General features: G+C 41.6%; 1 protein-coding gene across 8 annotated transcripts in view; it reads right to left on the bottom strand.

Annotated features, from left to right (window-relative positions):
• Positions 1-23,604, bottom strand: part of ABLIM1 (actin binding LIM protein 1) — a 334,182-nt gene that overhangs the window by 126,364 nt on the left and 184,214 nt on the right. For all 8 annotated transcript variants that reach the window (XM_018041203.1, XM_013975228.2, XM_013975225.2 and 5 more), the window contains exons 3-4: positions 6,914-7,097; positions 2,135-2,244 (exon numbers count right to left, since the gene is read on the bottom strand). In XM_018041203.1, coding sequence (XP_017896692.1) covers positions 2,135-2,244; positions 6,914-7,097 — 294 coding nt within the window. The remainder of the gene's footprint in view (positions 1-2,134; positions 2,245-6,913; positions 7,098-23,604) is intronic.

Genomic DNA, 23,604 nt, shown 5'->3' with positions numbered 1-23,604 from the left:
CCAAATAAAGAGGAGTCTTGGATGAAACAAAGACAGCCCCAAGCCAGGAGTCAGGAGTCCTGGCTCTAACAAGCTACCTATGATTGGGTAACTTATGTGACTTTGGGCCCGAATTTCCTCGCCTATCAAGAAATACAGTTGGACTAAAGGACTGCACAGAATCTGAGGACACAGTCATTCCTATTCTAAGCCTAGGGATATGATTCTGTTATAGCTGTCATCCGATCCTGGGACTCATGCAACTTTCTTTTTCTTTTTTAAAGTTTTTTTTTTTTTCCAATGTGGACCATTTTTAAAGCCTTTATTGAATTTGTTACAATATGGTTTGTTTTGATGTTTAGATTCTTGGCCAAGAGGCATGTGGAATCTTAGCTCCCTGACCAAGGATTGAACCTGTAGCCCCTGCATTAGAAGGTGAAGTGTTGACCACTGCACTCCCAGGAAAGTCCCAATCCTCTTTTCCTTAACTATACTGAAGAATTCCTTCAATGTTTACGGTAAGATACTTTCAAAGCAAGCCATCTCAATCAAGGCGGTCGGGGTGCCTGTTCTCACCCCAGGTCACCTTCCCGATGACCTTCATAGGGCAGAGTAGGTAAGAAGAGTGAAGGACCTGGGACTCTCTTAGTGGTCTAGGATTGTGCTCTGTGTGGTAGCCCTTCTCCTACCCAGGCTGCTGTTATTTAACAAGAGGGCAGATAAATCGACATGCTAAGGATCTGATCATGTGTATTGAATAAGATGCACTAATACATTTCTTTCTTTCTTTTTTCCCAATGGTCAAAATCCAATTTCTATGCAAATGCTTTTGGGTCATAACACTCTTACTTTTAGCAGGTATAAATCTTCTATTTTAACAGGAAGATTTGGAATTGCTGTTATTAATGACACAAAATTCCTCCAGAGCAGAAGAGGCTTATCTCATTCTTAGGTGCTGAGACTGGCAGGGCTTCAAGGCATGTGTTCTCCAAGGATGGGCACAATTCACAGAAACGGAGGCAAACCTCCAGTCCATGTCCTAATGCCCCAGGAAGAAGTGGGAAGGAGAGCTTGGTGCTCTGAGTTCAGAATCCCTCTCAGTTCATCGTGAAGTGACCTACTCAATGTTAGTCACTAGAAGAAATACTTCAATTGGCCACTGCTTTTGTTTGGAGGGAAGTTGGTTTTCTTTGGATTCCTATAGGTCAGACAAGCCCTTGTCATAAAAAAATCACAAATCCCATGGTGTATGGACAGCTTGTCCCCATATATCTTCAGATCTATCCTTAGGTAACAAGAGAGGTTTCTCAGATTGCCCCATACAAACATAGACCCATTGCCCTGCTTTTTCTCCCTGTGTTAATCTTCTGTGCATATTAGATATATTTGTACCTCCATTTATTATCTACCTACCCCACTAAAAAATAAACTTCCTAAGGATGTTGAGTATGTTTTGTTCCCTCTATATCTCCAGTGCAAACAACATGCATTGTAGGTGCTCAGAAAATTATCCATTTGATGAATAAATGTCAGAAACCCTCCAGGTGGGAGACTTCCCCAGCAGTCAGTGGTTAAGACTCCACCTTCCAACCCTGGGGGAGTGGGTTTGATCCCTGGTCAAGGGTGTGGCCAAAAAATAAAAAAATACATAACCAACAAGGACTTACTATAAATAAATAAATCATTAAGAAAAAAAGAAAAAAAATCCTCCAAGGGAATAAGGAATAGTTGAGGATAACAAGGAATAATTTAAGAGTAAGCATAAACCACCACATTCGCCCAAGGCACAGTGGGGATAACTTTTTAACACACAGCAATATCAGTCACATCATCACTAAATGCGCTCACAGTTTAACCTCCATGCCCAGAGAGGGGCACTTCTGATGTAACACGTTATAATTCTTTTTCCTTCATTTACCATCAAAATGCACAGTTGAATGTCCAATTCTCTTGCTTTTCTTTTGAAAGAAGGGAGACACCTCTCTCTGCCTTGCCTTTAGTGAAGGCTTCTCCACACATCACATTTCACAATGAAAATGCCTTAAATAGGCCTACTCTTGACTGGCTCCCAGAGTTTCTCAGCAAGGAAGGTACCTCCCTAAGCTGCCTTTGAGGAATGAAGGAATTCATGTCAACACGTGGCTGGGGCACTTACTGCCAGAGCAGGAGGCTTCTTTAGGGCTGGAAGACATAGGCTGCGCGCAGAGCTGGCAAAGGCAGTCTCTCCCATTGAATGTGACTCGGTCTCCGGGTGGAAACGGGCGCCTGGAAAGACATTGCCCTCAAGGTTATTGCGGCAACTTCATCCCTTTCCCTCGCCCCTTCTGCTTTGCTGCCCTCCAGTGCCAATTCATTACTTGGAGGAGCACCAGCCAAAACGTCTGAAATGCAGTCTGAACCAAGCCGGCCAGCTGGATCCAGTCCAAACAAACAAAAGTGCCTCATTTTAAGAGGAAAGAGTGCACAGCTTCTACAGGCAACCAGATAGTAAATGAAACCATTTCCCTCCACTGCTTAGTGGAGGGACGTTCCAGCAAGCCATCCAGCAGGGCACACACAGTAAAATTTTCCACTTCCAAATTGAAATGCTACCATGAAGAAATGGTTGAAATGTCATGAATTCCTATTCAAGCTTAAGGCGCCTCCAAGAAAACTGGTCATACAGGGCAAACATTAACCCTTCACATTCCCTAGACCTAAATGATAACGATGCTGAATTAGACATTGTAGTTCAATGGGCAAAATGAATACCTCACATTGATTGCTAGGGACTCAGTCCCTTATAAACCTGGATTAAATACGAAAATGCTGTAAATATCTGTTTAAAAATTAATATTCACTTCCTTTCAGAGATTATTTCCTTTCACATTAGTGAAAGTGAGTCACTCAGTCTTGTCCGACTCTTTGTGACCCCATAGACTATACAGTCCATAGAATTCTCCAGGCAAGAATACTGGAGTGGGTAGCCTTTCCCTTCTCCAGGGGATCTTCCCAACCCAGGATTCAAACAGGGGTCTCCTGCATTGCAGGCGGATTCTTTACCAAGTGCGCTATCATATCTGTTTAAAAATTAGTATTTGCTTCCTTTCAGAGATTATTTCCTTTCACATTAGATAGTCATCAATAAATAACAGCACACTTTTTCAAAAACATTGCCTTCTGCAGGTATGTTATGTTTCTTCTCCTCCCAGCAGGCAGATAGCTTTAAAAAAGTAAGTCATTAATTAATAGCCATATGACAGTTTCCATGCCTGCTCACTTGCCATTGGCCAATTTGCCAATGATCTTCAACATGAATTTTCATATGTGTGATTCTGTCAATTAGGAAATTTAAAATTCATAAGCCAAACATCCTCACCCATCTGAGTCAGAAGGAAATTCAGGCTTCCAGACATGAATTTTATGTTCACAGGTACTTTAAGTTGCCCTTCATCACCTAAGAGTTGGTGATTAACCGTCCTGCACACACAGGTAGTAAATCTGGGTTTAAAACAACTCCACAAATGTGCTTGGTGCCAGTCCTCGAGGAGAGTTTTAAATCACACCCCCAAATTTTAGAAGTGCTGGGTTGAGGCAGTCTCCTGGTTCCATGTTATTTTCCATTGTTCAGATGAAGCCCAGAGAGGGTAAGTGACTTGCATGGATTGACCAACTAGGGAGAAACAATTCAACTCATCATTTAAAGCCAAACAAACCTCCAGCCTCCTCTGTAACAAGGCCATCAGGAAGTGAAGGGTCTGTTGACATAATAAGCACAGTTTCTTTGCTTCTGATCAGGGCCAGGGCCAGAAGGAGGCCAGCGAGGCACTCAGGAAACAGCATTTAAGGAGGTCCCCACTCTCAGGAGGACCGCATGACCTGGGAGTGAGCACCCCCTTTAAAGTGTGTGCCCAGGCACCTCCCTGGCCTCACGCTAGTCCAGACACTGTCTCTGATTTAGGCTTATATTTATAGACTTGAACTCCACACAGATCCACCATGGAATAAACCAGAGTCAGTTCTCAACAAGGGGCAAGGTGCTCTGAATTTTGAATTCTGTTATTTCATAAATGATCCCTTTTATTTTCCTAAGTGCTCCGCCTACATGGGGTTCACTTCCTTCTGTTATTTGCATGAATGTTTGTGATAGAAAGAGAATTGGATTTAGAGTCTGAACATGTGAGTTCGAATATTGGCTTTGTGATGTGAAGGACTGGGAAAATCCCTTAGACTCTGGTTCTCAAAGTCGCTCATCAGTAGGAATAGGAATTGCTGACTGACCTCACAGAATTGTTGAAAGGGTTAGATTAATTTCTGCATGAATGTAATTTGTAAGCTGTAAAGGTGGCCTCCCAAGCAGGAAGAATTGGTGTCATTAGGCAGCATCAGCAGCTTAGACCATCAGTAGCAGGCACTTCTCTGTTGGCTCAAACCTCCAGAGACAGGGCTGTAGCTGATGAATGTTTGTCCATTGTTACCAACCTGAAGCAATGATCTCTCAGGGCCAAGATCAGGAAGGCTCTTAGAGTTTACCTGGGCCAGGGCCTTCTAAACCTTTAAAAAAATTTTTAATTGTAGGATAATTGCTTCATGATTTTGTGCTGGCTTCTGCCACACAATCACGTGAATCAGCCAGGAGCATACATCCATATGTCCCCTCCCTCTTGAACCTCCCCCACCCATGCCTCATCCCACCCCTCTAGGCTGTCACAGGGCACCCCACTGAGCTTCTTGTGTTAATACATAGAAACAGATATTTTTAAAAAGACCCTTCCTAAGCTCCAACCTGGTCATCTGTGACAACCTAGAGGGGTGGGGTGAGCTGAAGTTGGGGGGTAGGAGGGAGGTTTAAGAGGGAGGGGACATATGTATACTTAGGCCAGATTTTTTTTTTTTTTTTTACTTACGCCAGATTTGAGTTGCTGTATGACACAAACCAATGTAACACTGTAAAGCAATTATCCTCCAATTAAGAAAAGAAAAAAAGAGACCCTCCCTTGGGGATTCCAGTGACCACCCAGGTTTGGGGAATCACTATTATCTAGTTCACAGCCTCTCATCTTACAGACAAGACAACTGCCGTGGAAGAGTTAGCTCACAGAGGTCTCAAACCAGCCCAGGAAAGAGGATCAGAAACAGGGCTTCCTGAATGCCAGCCCAGGGTTCTCAGCCAGACTGTGGGCGGCAGCCTGAATAGGGAGAGGTCAAAAGGAAACTTTGCTGTTGATTACATAGAGAAAAAATTCAGCTCATTAACCCAGAATTTTAAAATTATGACTAAAAATATATAATTGAGAAATGACCTAGTAGCTACCAAAAGTTACTAAAATAATTTGATTATGAATATTTCATCTAAATCTTATTATGATTCATCCAATGAGTATTATCCAGTTAATTAATTGTATAAAATCAAATTTACCCTTCTAGAGTTTACATTTCTCTGGCCTAAAAACAGGAAATACTGGAAAATAAAATGAACTGAACTACAGTTTTTACAAAGGCATAGCAAAATTGAACACATATGATCAACATCATACCAAAAGGCACGGAATTACTCGATCAGTATGGGTCAACTACTTAAATTCCCTCTTTTCTCTGATTGACCATTTTAATCAAGCTGCTTTGTGCAATAACAATTTAACCTTGATTGATGATAGGTGCCAAGAAAGGAGGGGTTGACAGCTTTTCCCCCCGAAAGATCAGACTGTAATATTTTTTTAGACTGTGCAGATCATAAGGTTTCTATCTCAACTACTCTACCACTGTCACTTGGAAGCAGTCATAGACAATATATAAACAAATGGGCATGGCTGTGTTCCAATAAAACTTTATTTACAAAACAGGTCTAATTTGATCCTTGACACTGTTAGCTCTCCCTGGCTATAGAGCAAATGAGATAATTTTACACACCCACACCCACACATGTAAGAGCTGATACTTCCAAAGAAGCTTCATCTTTCCAAGTATTTATGCCATCTCCTCCCATGTTTCCACTGCTCAAAATGTCTCAAGACCTGGAGCTGCTTTCAGATTCGGCTCCCAGCCACTTAAGATCAGTCACACTATTTAGTGGAGGACATTCCATATAAAGTTTCCTAACTAAATGACTTTTTAACTAAGCCTGATAAAACAGTAGGAAAACAAAAACATCTAAAGGTTCATTGGAAAAAATATATACAGAGACATATACGATATCACTTATATGTAGAATCTAAAAAAATGATGCAAATGAATTTATTTACAAAAACAGAAATAGGCTCAGACACATACAGAACAAACATGGTTATCAAAGGGGAAAGGAGAGGGGAAGGATAAATTAGGAGTTTGCAATTAGCAGATATAAACTACTATATTATAAAATAGATAAACATAAAGATTTTACTGTACAGCACAGGGAACTATATTCAATATCTTATAATAATCTATAATGGAAGAGAACATGAAAAATAATGCATATAATTAATAAATATAGTATATATGTACAACATAAATAATACATATATTATATATATATATATATAAATATATGAAGAAAGTATGTTAGTCACTCAATCATGTCCAACTCTTTGTGACCCCATGGACTGTATGTAGTCTAGCCTGCCAGGCTTCTCAGTCCATGGAATTCTCCAGGCAAGAATACTGTGGTGGGTTGCCATTTCCTTCTCCAGGGCATCTTCCTGACCCAGGGATTGAACCTGGGTCTCCTGCATTGCAGGCAGATTCTTTACCACCGGAGCCACCAGATAAATAATATATATAATATATAGAGATATAACTGAAACATTTTGTTGTTCACCTGAAATCAACACAACATTATAAATCAACTACACATCAGTAAACATAATTTTTTAAAGAAAAAATGTTTTAAGACTAAGTACAACTCAAGACCAAAGCACACATTCCAAGCTCTGATAGCAGAATCCAACACTTCCCTGTCGGTGGAAGCCACACCTACTTGCAGATCGTGCAGGCAAAGCAGTTGGGATGGTAGGTCTTGCCCAGGGCGGTCACCACCTCTCCTTCCACGAACTCCCCGCAGCCATGGCATCGTGTGCCATACATCCTCTGGTAGTCCAAGGTGCAGAGATACTCCCCGTTCTTTATGAAGAAGCCCCCTTGGGCCAGGTCACAGCCGCACACTGTGGACAGACAAGTTCACATCTGGTCACAAGCTGCCAAGCTACTGGGCAGCATCGCCTTCTACCACATGCTGCTAACTTACTCTATGATCTCAGCAGTATGGGGTTCGGGGTGGGGAAGACTGGTACAAAGAGCTATTTATTGTTGGGCTCCAAGTTCTCTCTTGCCTCCCTCCCCCTTTGTTTCCCTTCCCTTTGGGAGCTATGCAATATCTCATGCAAGTAAAATCCATTGGCTAGGTCTCAACAGCCTTTGCGATACAGCTAAGATTCAGAGATAATCAGTCTTTGATGGAAAGATACCTTTGGGTCACGCTGTCTCTAATAGGAACAAAACTGTCTCTGGCAGTGCTATTGAGGAAAGATAGACACTGCTTGCCCACACAACTGCTTGGTTTGGCCTAAACTGTTACTGAGCTGAGTAATAAATTCCCACTCTACCAAAAGCAGGAGCTGAAATGTCCAGTGTCTATTTTTTCACACTCTGGAAATACTTTCCCATAGTCGTAAAACATTCAGGCGTTTAATTTTCTCTTGGTGCAGCAAATAGGATAAGTCCATTATTTATATATTAAAGAGAGAGATAAAAATGAACAAGCCACAGAGGAAAGAAAAGGGAACATGTCCAAGATAAAACTGTCATTCCGGACCTCAGCACATGCAAAAGAGGCTGCTTTGCCGTGTCTGGATTTTGGCACCTCTTTCAAACCTGCGCAGCTGTGGAGCATGCAGATGGTGTGAAAAAGTAGGTCCTGAAACGCCAGGTCTGCATGTTCAGACAAGACCAGAGCAGGACTCAGCAGCTTGCCCAAAAATAAAGCCAAAGGCGGCTCCTGGGAGTAAAGACTTTCCATTGACAAATGACCGGGAAGTAACACCAAAGCTGGAAATCTCTGTTCTTAACCTCTGTATTCCCAGGGTTTGTTGACTCCTATACAATTCAGATCCTTAGGCAAAGAATCCAGGATTCGTCTTGATTATTCCTGCCAGAAGCTGGAATAGGCTTTTAGCTGGGGTAAGGATGAACTGAATTCAGTCACTAAATAGTTTTCCTAAGGACCCGCTAGAACATATCCAGGGTTCCTCTGGTAAGTTCCCGTGACCCATGAAAGCAACTAGTGTTGAGCACAGTAAGATTTTGATGGATTCGGATAGAAGCTTACACTCCCACCCCAGCTTGCAGTCTCTACTAATTGCAACTACTGAAGATAGTCAAGGCAACACAGAAGCTACAACAAGCTTTCTACTGTGGGTTCATCTGTCTAAGTCCACACTCTACAGGTATGACCTTCTTTGCAGTTTATCATCAAGTAACCCAAGATGATGGCCTGAGTCCATCACGCTGAAAATGACCATACAAACTCTGCTGTGATCACATTACCTGGAAACCGGCTTGTTTGCCACCTGCAGCCCCCCTAACTTACCAGTGCCCCCATTGTTTCCATTCCTGCCTTTTCCTACAAAATGAGTCCTGTGGGTCAAGGCAACTGAAGTTGGGACTAACCTCGCTCTAACTGCAAATGCCTTCAACAACAATAAACACAACCCTGAGGGTCACAGGACACCTCAGAGATTTTTCTTCAGTATTCTTCTATGTGTTTTTTAAGTTTCACACAAGACGACAAGGCACTTTATGGGTAAAAGTCTTCAGCGTTACTCCTTTTGATTTGTAGAAACCTCTAACCATGGAATTTCATGTAAGGCTGGGAACCAATTTTTTAATTAAATTGAATCCACTTCAAATTTGGAGTCAGATAGACTCCTACCTATTTCACTCCTTAGTGGCATGAAGTAGTTCCAATGACTTAGTTGCTCTTTCAAACTCTTTGTCAAAACCATGACAGGTGACAAAATAATGCATTTGGACTGCTAATAATTTCCTTCAGTTTCTCCTCCGACCCCCTAAGGTAGACAGAATGTAAAAGTTCACAGATCCTTTATAAAAAGCTCTGGTGGCAACAGGGTCATCTTGTAGGGATGGCTTCAAAGCTAATTCTAAATGTTTCAGAAATCCCTGTACTCACCGCTTCCTTGGGGTATCTTTCCAGGCTCTCTAGTTCACATGGTTTTGTGAAATTGACATATGCTCTCCTTTAACAATAAAGTCTTAGTTTGTGTGAACATAATATAGCCTTAAAAGTGATTTTGTAATTACTGTTGAGAGATGCCAAACTGCAATGAAACTGCGCCCTTTGCAGTTTGATTTGGCTGTTCCTTAAATTCAAGGCAGTGGCTCAAATGTGCTTACCAAACTGCACCATTGTTTCTGGTGGTTTATACCCAAGGAAACTAGCATTTGAAAACAGACTCACAGAGGCAAGGGTCACAAAAGGCATACACAGCGAGTAGTGGGAGGGAAGGTCTATGCTGCTCAGACCTAAAAGTACTTAACAACACGTTACATTTCCAAAGAATGAACTAGTTGGGAGGTAATCTCCTACCTTTCCCTCTTTTACTTCTCCAGGTGTACTCCAGGAGGAGGTGTATCCCTCCTCCTCCTTCTCCTCCTCACACCTTCTCAGTCTCCTTGGCCACACCCTTACAGGCAGGTAACTCCCATGGACATCACCTTCTTCCTCTAAAATATAAGGCCTCCGTGGAAACACGGCTTCCCAGGCGGCGCTAGTGGCAAGGAGCCTGCCTGCCAACGCAGGAGACAAGAGACGCAAGTTCGATCCGTGTCGGGAAGATCCCCTGGAGGACGGCACGGCAACCCACTCCAGTACTCTTGCCTAGAGAATCCCAAGGACAGAGGAGCCTGGAGGGCTACAGTTCGTGGTGTCACAAAGAGTTGGACACAGCTTAAGTGACTTAGCATGCACACGCACCTTGGAAACAGATCTCATCCACTCTTAGAGCTTCAACTATGACCGCAAAGGATTCTCAAATCAATGTCTGTGGGACATCTTCCCCAACCTGGGCACAGACAGCACACTTATCTGAACACAGCATCATCCAAATGAACTCTATTCTCTCAGCTTCTCTGCCATCTCTTGTAAAACGTTCTACTAGTCCCTCTTCCAATAAAATGGTAGGCTATGCATTCTCCCACTCTTAAACCCAAATTTTCAACTGGCGACTAAATCCAATGTGTTTTCCCAAGAAAACATTTGTTTGATCCATCCCCTCCTCTGCCTTCTTACCACCTCTACTCAGATCCTGGCCTTTAGTATCTCTTGTACAAAAACAGTTTTATTATAACAGTATTTGTACTGGCAGAAAAAAAAAGAAACAAACAAACCTGGTAATAACTCAACTTTCCATCAGTAGAGCAGGAGTTGGATAAATTATGATATATCCAGTCTGTGGAGACTTTTTTTTTTTTTTTTTTGGAATAGGTCAGATCAATATCTGTAACCTAGAGGTCTGTCCATGATATATTGTTAAAACAGAAAATTTCACAAAGAACTTCAACAATCCCATTTTTCAAAAGTCTACTTATGTTTTTACAAACAAGGAAAAGTGAGTTAACACAAACATAGGATTGTTAATGGGTTATCTCAGCAGGATGAATAACTATTCACTTTTTATTCACATACCTATGTGTCAGCTCACTTTTAAAAATTATTTAATTTTGCTAAACACGCATAACATAGAATGGACCATCTTAACCATTTTGAAGTATACAGTTCAAGTGAGATTCAGCACATTCACCTAGCTGTGTAGCCATCATCCCCATGTATCCACAGGACACCTTTCATCCTGCAAAACTGAAACTCTAGACCCATAGAACAGTAACTCCCTATTCTCCCTCCCTCCCCCAGTCCCCTGCAAACTGCCACTCTAGCTTCTATCTCTATGAATTTGACTGCCCTTGGTGTCCCATACAAGGAAAAACTCACTTTATAATATGCTAAGAAAAATTACATTACTTTGCCAACTAAGGTCCGTCTAGTCAAGGCTATGGTTTTTCCAGTGGTCATGTATGGATGTGAGAGTTGGACTGTGAAGAAGGCTGAGCGCCGAAGAATTGATGCTTTTGAACTGCGGTGTTGGAGAAGACTCTTGAGAGTCCCTTGGACTGTAAGGAGATCCAACCGGTCCATTCTGAAGGAGATCAGCCCTGGGATTTCTTTGGAAGGAATGATGCTAAAGCTGAAACTCCAGTACTTTGGCCACCTCATGCGAAGAGTTGACTCACTGGAAAAGACTCTGATGCTAGGAGGGATTGGGGGCAGGAGGAGAAGGGGACGACAGAGGATGAGATGGCTGGATGGCATCACAGACTCGATGGATGTGAGTCTGAGTGAACTCCGGGAGTTGGTGATGGACAGGGAGGCCTGGCGTGCTGCAATTCATGGGGTTGCAAAGAGTTGGACACGACTGAGCAACTGAACCGAACTGAACTGAAGAAAAATTATCAAAAACATGTCCGAAAGGTGAAGGAAAGAAGCAGTTTCTCCAGTGTCATGCTGGAATTTTAACAGCTCACACAGAATTATTTCATGACCCAAGGCACTGGATCTGTGTTTGACAAGATCTTTACCTGGGTTCAATCCGTGGGTTGGAAAGATCCCCTGGAGGAGGGAGAGGCTACCCACTCCAGCATTCTGGCCTGGAGAATTTCATGGACTATATAGTCCATGGGGTCGAAAAGAGTCGGACATGACTGAGTGACTTTCACTTTAATTTTACTGCTAATTAAAAGCCCAGGCTTTGAAAGTTAACTCTAACTTGTAGGTTCTTGTCCAGTAGATGTGCAGATGATTTCGGTCCAGGTTTACAATCCCGTTCCCTGTTAGATGGCTAATCAGTTTTATATTTAACCCGGGCGCCTTATCCCACATCCTCTTTTTCTTTTCTCTTTTGGCCTCATTGCACGGCATATGGGATCTTAGTTCCCCCAGGGATCAAACCCACGTACCCTGCATTGGAAGCACAGATCTTTAATCACTGGATCGCTAGAGAAGTCCCTGACATCCTTTCTTGAACACCTTTAAACCCATTCCTTTGGTTCTCCTTTGAGTTGGCTTTACATTCTACTAGTTCCCTCATTGGACTTCCCTGGTGGGAGTTGACTAAACCTCTGGTTAATCTTCATTCTATATTGGTGTGAGAGTCATATATTTAACTTTTTGAAAATTACACTTTCACAAAGTGTCATTAACCAAAAATGAAAACCAAAAATTAACCAAAAATATCTAAAGGTAAATTATATAAAAAATTTTAAAGGTGGGAGGGGTGCTTCCCTGGTGGCTCAGTGGTAAAGAATTCTCCTGCTAATGCAAGAGACATGGGTTCGATCCCTGATCCAGGAGGATTCCACATGCTGAGGAGCAACTAAGCCCATGTGCCTCAACTGTTGAGACTGGGAACCTCAGCTGCTAAAGCCTGCACGCCCTAGAGCCCACGCTCCTCAACAAGAGAAGACACTGCAATGAGAAACCTGAGCACCTCAACTATTAGCCCACGCAGCAGTGATGACCCAGCATGGCCAAAAATAAATTTAAAAAAAATTTTTTTTAACTAGAGTTTAAAAATAAAAGTCCCTGTAAAAAAAGTTTTTAAAGTTCAATCTGTTTATATTAATGACTTAGCAAATACTTTTAACTGGTGGCACAAAGCAAAACTTCAAAACTTCCCACTCAAATGACCACACAATCCCAATTAGGTCGAACTTCAGTAGGCTATCTTTAGGTTTTTACCTTTGGATCTCTATTTGTCTCTCCTTTGATTAAAAGTTAACATATGCCCAGGGAAAAGAATAGATTCCTTTCATTAAAAAAAAAAAAAAGAGCTGCCAGTGAAAGAGAATTAATTGCTTTCTTCTTGATGATCAATTATTTAAAACATGTCCTACTCAAGGCCTGCCTGAATCTCGCCTCCTCTGTTATCACTAAAGCACGGCCACAAACAGTCATAGGTCTTGTAAAAGTTACACTCTTGAATTCATTCTCTACATAGCAATGAATACCAGTCACTAGTTAAGTAGGAACATGTACATCAAAGCAATTTAATATAAAAGTTGTGAAATTAATAACAGCACATTTTAAAATCTTATATGTTAAAAAAAAAAAAAAAACTTAACAGGAGCTTGCCTGTGTTGTAAAAATACCACAGAACAGGAAGCGCACCAAGCATGGAGGTGTCAGATTAAGGGGGAAAACAGTGTCGTATTTTAGTGGCACGAATAGGGTTGTAGTAGCAATTATTTCTTCAACTTTCTAAAAACAGAAGTTACGTTTTAGGTTGCAACAAAACTCATTTCAGAGACATTCCGTCTGTCAGCTAGCTCATACTGCCAGAAATTTAGGAGCATAGGTAATACTTCCAACTCTGACCAAAGGTTGCTTGGAGGTGAAACACGAGACATCTTCTTTATCTAGATCAGGAGATTGGACATCTCTGCTGGTCTCGTTGTTTCAATGAATTCATCAGAATGAGAGAGGGAGGGGCGTCAAATCAACACTTTCAATTTAGCTTTGAGCAACATTAAGAATTCTTGCTGGGGGCCAGGAGCCTAAGGTGGGTTCTTTCCTGTCTTTTCTAGGGCAGGCGCTGGCTTTGTGGTTTGGCACTTTGCCAGCCCGTCAGCTCATCACAGCTCTTCTGAATCTGCCCCAGGGAAGTGGAGGCCCTGCAGAGCAGGACCTGGGTTTCACCCACTCATTTCAGGGATTAAGGACCATGTGCTTTCTGCCCCTGCCTTCCTTCCTCCCCCCTTCCCTCTCTCTCTCTCTCTTCTTTCTTATTTTTTACATTATCTTTTTTTCAATTTTTCTTTCAGTTTTATTGATACAATTCACACACTCCCCCATATAAGTTTAAGGTGTACAGCATAGTGATTTGACTGACATACATCATGAAATGTCTATCACAATAAGTTTAGTGAACATCCTATATCTTATATAGATATAAAACTAAAGAAAGACATTTTTTTCTTGCGATGAGAACTCTTTACTCTTTTAACAACTTTCATATACAACACACTGCCATGTTGATTATATTTATCATGTTATATTACATCACTGGGCTTCCCTTGTTATTCAGCTGTAAAGATCCACCTGCTAATGCAGGAGATGTGGGTTTGATCCCTGGATCAGGAAGATCCCCTGGAGAAGGAAATGGCAACCCACTCCAGCATTCTTGCCTGGGAAACCCCATGGACAGAGGAGCTTGGTGGGCTATATTCCATGGGGTCACACAGAGTTGGACATGACTTAGTAACTGAGCATGCATGCACGCACGTACATTGCATCACTAATATTTGTCTTATATCTGAGACGCTGTACCTTTCGAGTGCCTTCGTCCAATTCCCCCCCACCCCTCCCCTCCCCTCTGGTAACCACAAACCTCATCTCTTTCTCTATGAATGTGTTTGTTTCTGAAGCACAACAGACTTACAACACTATCTTAGTTCCTGGTAGGTACACAACACTGTGATTCGATATTTCTATACATTTCAAAACAATCATCACAATAAGTCTAGTTACAATCTGTCACCACACAAACATATTACATAATTTTTGACTATATTCCCCACACTGTACATTTCATGCTGGTGACTCATTTATTTTGCAACTGAAAGTTTGTAACTCAGTCTCCTTTACCTATTTATCTTCTCCCCTTCAACCCTCCCCACTAGCAACCACCTGTTTGTTCTCTGTATCTATTTATGACTGTTTCTGTTTTGTTATCTGCTATTTGTTCATTTGTTTTGTTTTTAGATTCCATGTAAAAGTGGAGTCATACAATATTTATTTTCTCTGACTTATTTTAAATAAGTCAGCATAATGCTGACATAATGCTGGCTTAGCATAATGCTCTCAAAGTCCATCCACACTGTCGCAAATGGCAAGATTTCAGTCTTTTTATGGCCAAGTAATATTCCACTGTACATCTATGTACCACACCTTCCGTATCCATTTATCTATTAATGGGCACTTAGGTTACTTCTATATCTTGGCTACCGTAAGTGCTGCTGCAATGAGAGGGGTACATGTATCTTTTCTTTTTTTAATTTAAGTATAGTTGATTTACAACATTGTGTTAATTATTGCTATACAGCAAAGTAATTCAGTTATGAGTTCATGTATCTTTTCTAATTAATGTGTTGGTTTCTTCAGATAAATACCCAGGAATAGGATTACTGGATTGTATGGTAGACCTACTGTTAATTTTTTGAGGAATCTCCATATTATTTTCCATAGTAGTCACACAATTTACATTCCCATCAACAGTGTACAGAGGTTCCCTTTCTCCACAACCTAAAAGGGCTCTGTGCTCTAGAAGTTCTACTTGGCAGGTGAAAACCCTGCTCTGCCTCCCCTGGGCCAGCACTGCCTCCTCCTAGCCTGCCCTGTGCAGGAGCAGGGGGGTGGGATAGACACAGGGTACAGAATTCTCAAACTCCTCATGGGTGGATTTGCACCATACTCTTCCTCCATCTTCTACTCAAGCTAAATTTTAAAAAAGATTATTTCACCTAAGATGTTATTCTATTCATCTCCTCAAACCCTTTCGTCATAGAAAATCCAAAGGCAGACTTTGACATAGCATCCTCTCAAGCCACCTCCAATGCTACCTTAGAGTGTGGGGTCTCACTGAATCAGACTTTGCCCTGAAATCCAGAGCAGTGTGTTTGAAAGTACCATGCACTGTAGCTCCAAAGTATGACATGCTGTAGCCCAGAGCTCAAAATAGCTGAACAGAGACTCATAAACAATAATAAGAGGGGGCAGCTTCCACCAAAAATAACTATTAGCTAATGCATCATCCTGGAAGCAAATACTAAGCCTCAAAACATATTTAAAGAGCTTTTCACACTCATTTCTAAATGTGCCTCAAAATCTATGATTTTCCTGGGAAAAAAGAGAGTTAGGAGTCCAACTAAATGACAAAATGAGACCCCAAGGTCAGGCATTTGAGGTGTGGTATTAATTCAGAGCTTGAATTTACAATAATAACAAAAGAGATTTGATTGAAAAGGAATCAATAGGACCCTCTTTTATTAATAAAATCTTCAACTACATAGTAAGTTTATTTTTAATGCTTGTCATAGAAATTCATGTGCAAATGACATTAATTATAACCAGCTCAAGTAACAAAGATATCATCCAGAATAATACCTCTCACTCAATGTATTATGTTTTTGTTTGGGTCCGTAACACAGAACAAGTATCAGAGTCTTCTCTGATAGCATAGATTACTTAATAAGCAGGAAGTACCATGTATAAATGCTGAAAATGTACACAAGGAAGAAATGAAAGGCTGGCCAGATTTAATAGGGCCTTGCTTATCCCAGGTAAAACTACCTCAAGTAAGCCACCCATTGGAATTCTGGGCCCACAGGTAAATTTTCAGGTATATTCTGTCCTTTCCCTTTCCCTGTTTCAGTCCCCAGAAAAAGTTGGGTCATGAATCTTTGCCTTTTACAAGCTCCCAGACCCCAAGGACACAGCCTCAGTGAGAGTTCTGTGTGTCTATAAGCTGACCCTCTAGGAAATAGAAAAAGGTAAGAATGCATTGCTATTTTTACCAGCAACCACAATAAGTAATTAGCATCTGGCTTTTCCCACTCAATCTATCCTGCTCACATCCTCTAAATTAACATGGTAAACACCCTCCTTCTTCACTCTGCAAACACTTTGATCTTGCATTGAAGGTTCTGGCATCTACCAAACATTCATCTGACTCTTCCTGACCATCAGTGCTTTATTCCAGCCAAACTGACCCTCCCATCCCCCATGCCTGATAGACACCTCCTCCCACCTCCTGCCAATGCCCTTGACAACCCCAACCAGCCTCCCTGGTCCCACTCAGGTTCTACCTTGTGATGAAGCTGCTGGCTTCTTCCAGTCCTGTCTAGCTCTGCTTTCTCAAGGCTCTGAACAATGATTAACATTTGATTCTTAATCTGTGTTACTTTATACTGCCACCAGGATTTTCTCCTTATCTCAATTGCAAACTTATTGAAGGCAAAACCCACTTCTTATCACGATACTTAGAGAGATGAAAACTTATTACTGTCCCTTTCCACCTATTCATACCGCTTTAAACCAGGCTGGCATCCGGACTGTGTGGGTGGAGCCAAGTTGTTCTGGCACAGAGTAAAGAGAGCCAGTAATCCTGCCTTTGCTTCTAAAAGTACCTAGTTGGCATCAAGATAGTGGTGCCAAGGTAGCAACTCCACCCTCTCTCAACTTCTTCAGTCTCCTGAGACTCTCCTTCACAATTGAAATTGACTACAACTCAACAACTCTAGAGATCATTTTAATTCGCAAGTGTAGGGTCAGACTATGCTCTGCTTTGTGCTCAGTAATAACCAAAAAGGTCTTGATCACAGAGAATAAGACTGCAACTGGTTAAGCGCTCCATGATTTGAGGTGCATGACAGGAAACTAGAATGAGATTACAGGGTAGCAACAAGAGTAATCCTGTCTCTAAGAGAGAACATTTGAGTGGGGAAAAAAGTAGATGGAATTGGGATTATATCAAAGAAAAACAGGGCAGGGTAATAATGGCCTTTAATTGTATGGCAGTTATTTTAAGGAAATCAATAATCAGCTCTTTTCCATCTAAAGGAGAAATGGGGAACGTTTGCTTTACATGTATCAAGAGATGTAGGTTAGATAAGCTTATAGCTATCACTATAGAGGTGATTACAAATGAGAACAAGCTCCTGAAAGACACTATCTTACATCTATGATTAAAAATATTTATGGCAGGTGAGGTGAGATATTAGTTGCTCTTTGCATGTCTGACTCTTTGCGACCCCATGGACTGTAGCCTGCCAGGCTCCTCTGTCCACAGAGTTCCCCAGGCAAGAATACTGGAGTGGGTTGCCATGCTCTTCTCCAGGGTATCTTCCCGACCCAGACATCGAAACTGGATCTCCTGCATTGCAGGCAGTTTTGTGTTTTATTTGTTTTTGTTTTGTTTTGTTTTGTTTTTTACTGTTTGAGCCACCAGGGAAGCTATTTATGGTAGAATAAATGGCTTTCCCATTCAGGACAGAAGGGGACTTATCCTTTTGAATATAGACAAGGTGATAATGTGACTTTCCTGACCTGTACACCTACATCAAATCACAGGGATTACAGTGCAATGAAAAAAAGCATCAAATTTATTATTTTACCAACACCTAAAGTTCCATTTTGGAAATAAGATATAAACATAAAGAGTTAGTTCTTATAGCATACACATTATATAATCCAATTTTACTTTAAAAAAAAACTAAACACAGAAAACTCTTAATCTGTATATTCAACTCACCCACCCCTCAATTTTCATTCATTTTACTCCACAAAATCTTTGCATTTTATAAATACACATATTCTATGTAGAATGATCCTGCTCTGGTAAACATTCTATAAACCCTAGGATGACAAAACTGGCATGCTTTTTCCCAAGCCCTTTCACTGAACCCAATCTTTAATTCTTGAAAGGTACATTGTAATTCATTGGCATAAGTAGAAGCTGTAACCTGAATTTTCTAATAGTTTTAGATAAACATGAAAAATAATTTTGATGTTCATGGGCTACCTTCATGGATTGAACGTTATGGAGGATAATGCATTTTTAGAAGCTATCAAAAGATAGCATTTTTGACACCCTCTAACTATTACAGTCTAACACACGGTTAAGACTCACATTGCAAAGTGGCAACAGTCTCTATTAAGACATAATTCTGTACAAGGATTTCTGCCAATGCTATTTGGAGAGACGAGCTCACATGATCTGATTTTTTTAAACTTCCACAGACATTATCCAATGTTCAGAAATCTTCCTAAAACTATGTGGCTATAAATAACATATAACACTAATTCCATTTTTGAAATGAAATAAAGTTACTCTAATCAATGTTTAAAATGCCATCTTTCAAATGACAATAGGAATGTTACCGCTCCACTCATTTCTGGCAGGAAACTTGCTTGCCCAAATGAAGGCCAGTGTCAACTCCAGCTACATCCCTGTCTCTACCACTTTGAATAAGGCAGCCCCGACCCCTGACCAAAACTAGCATACTCTTTTCAGTCCTGGGAAGATTTATGATGTTTTTATTGAGCATCTGTGCTTTATCATACCTTGCCCCCTTCTTGGTAACATCCCCAGGCCATTCAGCTCTACGTGTTCTCTACAGCCTCAGACTCGCTGCACCTGTGCTCTGGACCACTCACCTACACCTGTCCTGTTACTAGCCATGGCTCCTCCTGTAAGCACATGCTTGCCAGCAGACCACATGCTCTTCAGGGGTAGATACCACGTTATAAACACATATCTTTCCAGCCTCCACAGCCCACCATGGTGAATGGAGAGATGACAGATGCTCTATCAACATTTCACATGGTAAACATTTGAAGGTCATCAATCGTCTATATTCCCAGGTTGATTTATGCAAAAACATTAAGTGACTTTTAGTAAGAAAAGAATTCAAATCTGCTCTTAGGAATAATGAAGTCGATTTAGTTGACTTTTCGTACAAGGAGAAATTAAGCAGTTATTATATTTTCATCCTTTACAGACTAGAAGAGAAGTTTGAGCTGCCCTCCCTTCCCAGAGAGGTGGAGGTGGGGTAGGGAATCATTTCCTGACCACCTGTCCATCTCCCCACCACAAACACACTGATAGCTCCTTCTGTTACAAGCTTATTTTCACTGGGGCGGATCTTTTTATTTTCTCTGTATTACACCAATGACAGTTGGTAAGTCATAGTTTTATGATTATTTCAGTGTCTGATTAATATCCTGTCTTAATGCCTTCAGGCTGCTGTAACAAAATGCCACAGACTGGGTGGTTTATAAACAATAGAAATTTATTTTTCACAGCTCTAGAGATTGTGAAGTCTAAGGTGAAGTTGCCAGCTGATTCAGTGTCTGGTGAGAGCCTGCTTCTTGGTTCAGACAGCAGTCTTCTCACTGGGTTCTCGTGGCACAAGGGATGAGGGAGATTTTGGGGTCTCTTAAAAAGACACTAACCCCATTCACAAGGCCTCCACCCTCATGACATCAGTTTGCTTCAGTCATTCAGTCATGTCCGACTCTTTGCGACCCCATGAATCACAGCACGCCAGGCCTCCCTGTCCATCACCAACTCCCAGAGTCACTCAAACTCATGTCCATCGAGTCAGTAATGCCATCCAGCCATTTCATTCTCTGTCGTCCCCTTCTCCTCCTGCCCACAATCCCTCCCAGCATCAGAATCTTTTCCAATGAGTCAACTCTTCGCATGAGGTGGCCAAAGTATTGGAGTTTCAACTTTAGCATCAGTCCTTCCAATGAACACCCAGTACTGGTCTCCTTCAGAATGGACTGGTTGGATCTTCTTCCAGTCCAAGGGATTTTCAAGAGTCTTCTCCAACACCACAGTTCAAAAGCATCAATTCTTCAGCGCTCAGCTTTCTTCACAGTCTAACTCTCACATCCATACATGACTACTGGAAAAACCATAGCCTTGACTAGATGGACCATTGTTGGCAAAGTAATATCTCTGATTTTCAATATGCTATCTAGGTTGGTCATAACTTGCCTTCCAAGGAGTTGGCGTCTTTTAATTTCATGGCTACAGTCACCATCTGCAGTGATTTTGGAGCCCAAAAAAATAAAGTCTGACACTGTTTCCACTGTTTCCCCATCTATTTGCCATGAAGTGATGGGACCAAATGCCATGATCTTCGTTTTCTGAATGTTGAGCTTTAAGCCAACTTTTTCACTCTCCTCTTTCACTTTCATCAAGAGGCTTTTTAGTTCCTCTTCACTCTCTGCCATAAGGGTGGTGTCATCTGCATATCTGAGGTTATTGATATTTCTCCCGGCAATCTCGATTCCAGCTTGTGCTTCTTCCAGTCCAGCGTTTCTCATGATGTACTCTGCATAGAAGTTAAATAAGCAGGGTGACAATATACAGCCTTGACGTACTCCTTTTCCTATTTGGAACCAGTCTGTTGTTCCATGTCCAGTTCTAACTATTGCTTCCTGACCTGCATATAGGTTTCTGAAGAGGCAGGTCAGGTGGTCTGGTATTCCCATCTCTTGAAGAATTTTCCACAGTTTAATGTGATCCACACAGTCAAAGGCTTTGGCATAGTCAATAAAGCAGAAATAGATGTTTTTCTGGAACTCTCTTGCTTTTTCCATGATCTAGTGGATGTTGGCAATTTGATCTCTTGTTCCTCTGCCTTTTCTAAAACCAGCTTGAACATCTGAAATTCACGGTTCACGTGTTGCTGAAGCCTGGCTTGGAGAATTCTGAGCATTATTTTACTAGCATGTGAGATAAGAGCAATTGTGTGGTAGTTTGAGCATTCTTTGGCATTGCCTTTCTTTGGAATTGGGATGAAAACTGACCTTTTCCAGTCCTGTGGCCACTGCTGAGTTTTCCAAGTTTGCTGGCCTGTTGAGTGCAGCACTTTCACAGCATCATCTTTCAGCATTTGAAATAGCTCAACTAGAATTCCATCACCTCCACTAGCTTTGTTCATAGTGATGCTTTCTAAGGCCCACTTGACTTCACATTCCAGGATGTCTGGCTCTAGGTGAGTGATCACACCATCGTGATTATCTGGGTCGTGAAGATCTTTTTTGTACCGTTCTGTTTATTCTTGCCACCTCCTCTTAATATCTTCTGCTTCTGTTAGGTCCATACCATTTCTGTCCTTTATCAAGCTCATCTTTGCATGAAATGTTCCCTTGGTATCTCTGATTTTCTTGAAGAGATCTCTAGTCTTTCCCATTCTGTTGTTTTCCTCTATTTCTTTGCATTGATCACGGAGGAAGGCTTTCTTATCTCTCCTTGCTATTCTTTGGAACTCTGCATTCATATGCTTATATCTTTCCTTTTCTCCTTTGCTTTTGCTTCTCTTCTTTTCACAGCTATTTGTAAGGCCTCCTCAGACAGCCATTTTGCTTTTTTGCATTTCTTTTCCATGGGGATTGTCTTGATCCCTGTCTCCTGTACAATGTCACGAACCTCCATCCATAGTTAATCAGGCACTCTATCAGATCTAGTCCTTTAATATCACCTCCCAAAGCCCATACTTCCTAATACCATTAGGGATTAGGTTTCAAAATATGAATTTGGGGGGAACACAAGCAAACAGTCTATGATATATCTCTATGAAGGCAGAGATCATCTCTAACTTATACATATAGCTTGATTGTGTATGACTTATTCTTGAGCACCATGGCACTTGAAAAAAAATATTTGTGGGGCCCCAAGTGGAGAAACCTCTATGGGCATAAGAGTAACATGCTAAGCTTGGGCTTAAAGAAAACACACGCATTGCGGTTAGAAGCTAAGATGGTGCCTGCAGGAAGGAGGGAAGGCGTGGTCTGTAGTGTTTGTCAAAATTTTTGATTGGCCCTCTTGATTTCCGTGCTCGTGGACAACACGTGATCACCATAGACCCCTGTCATGATGTAAGCGCGTGGTAATCTGACCTTTAACTTGATTGGTAGAACTATGGAAAGTCCCTCGCAAAACCCCCCCTGCTTGCCTTTATAAACCAAGAGCTTATGACAATAAAGCGGAACTGCTCAGACAGAACCCCTGTTGCGTCTGATTGTCTCTCGCTCGCTGGGGGGCTGTCCAGCAGGCTCACCTCTCCTGGGGACCCCTCGGCCTTGCCGAGGGAAGTTCCACGGCCTCTCTCTTTTTTGCGGCACGCCCCCCGCAAATATTTGTTGAATAAACAAATGTTACCATTTATCCTCAGAATTTATAGTACACCCTATAGGTTAGCCAGGGTTTTCATCATTCATAACCATTTGACTTCAGTCTTCTGCTTTGCACTTGTGGATGCTGACAAACTGTGCAACAGAGAATTCTAGACCCTTGCTTCTTTTGCCCCATTCAGAATTTCTAAGACATATCTCAATATCATGACTTTTTCCATCTCCATATTACTAGTCAGGTATGTTGAGAACATAAAATTTTATATCTACTTTTTAGTGGAGCACTTCCTACCTAAATTCTATATTTAATGAAGCTGCTCTAAAGAAAAGCCCAATTCCTGGGAACTTCATCAGCTGTGAAGGACCATGACCAAAGAATCCTTATCTGGATGGTTCCCAACAGGCTACTAATATACTCCTGCCCCCGCCCATCATCACACCCCCAATTCCAAGCCCATGTGCAACAGAGCAGTGGTTGTCAAATTTGGTGAGCTGGTTGAAAATGCTAGACCCTGATCACCAACATGCTGATCAGGGAGACTGGGGTGAGACCAGGAAACGGAATCATTCACCTGCATCAGAGCTACTCTGGTAGGTGCTTCTTGGACCACACTTAATCAACTCTGCCCTAAATGCTTTTATAAGTTTAATGCCTCTCCAGGTAGCTGCATACTATACACATATCTCCTGATAATTAATACATCACAGGAGATTCTCCCTACTTCTCACTAAAGGTTCAATGAATAAAGAGAATCTCCAAGTTTTAGAAGCTTCCAGGCACAGCAGAAAAGCAATTACTGGCTCTTAGGTCCACTGTAAACACTCTTTCCTGGAGGGAAAGTAGGACCCACTCAGTTGCCCTGCACGGGCTATTCGAGGCAGATGATGGGAACCCA

The sequence above is a fragment of the Capra hircus genome, chromosome 26 (genome assembly GCF_001704415.2).
Source record: "Capra hircus breed San Clemente chromosome 26, ASM170441v1, whole genome shotgun sequence".
Taxonomy (NCBI): domain Eukaryota; kingdom Metazoa; phylum Chordata; class Mammalia; order Artiodactyla; family Bovidae; genus Capra; species Capra hircus.
The sequence above is the reverse complement of the archived record's forward strand: the minus strand, read 5'-3'. Positions and strand labels throughout refer to the sequence as shown.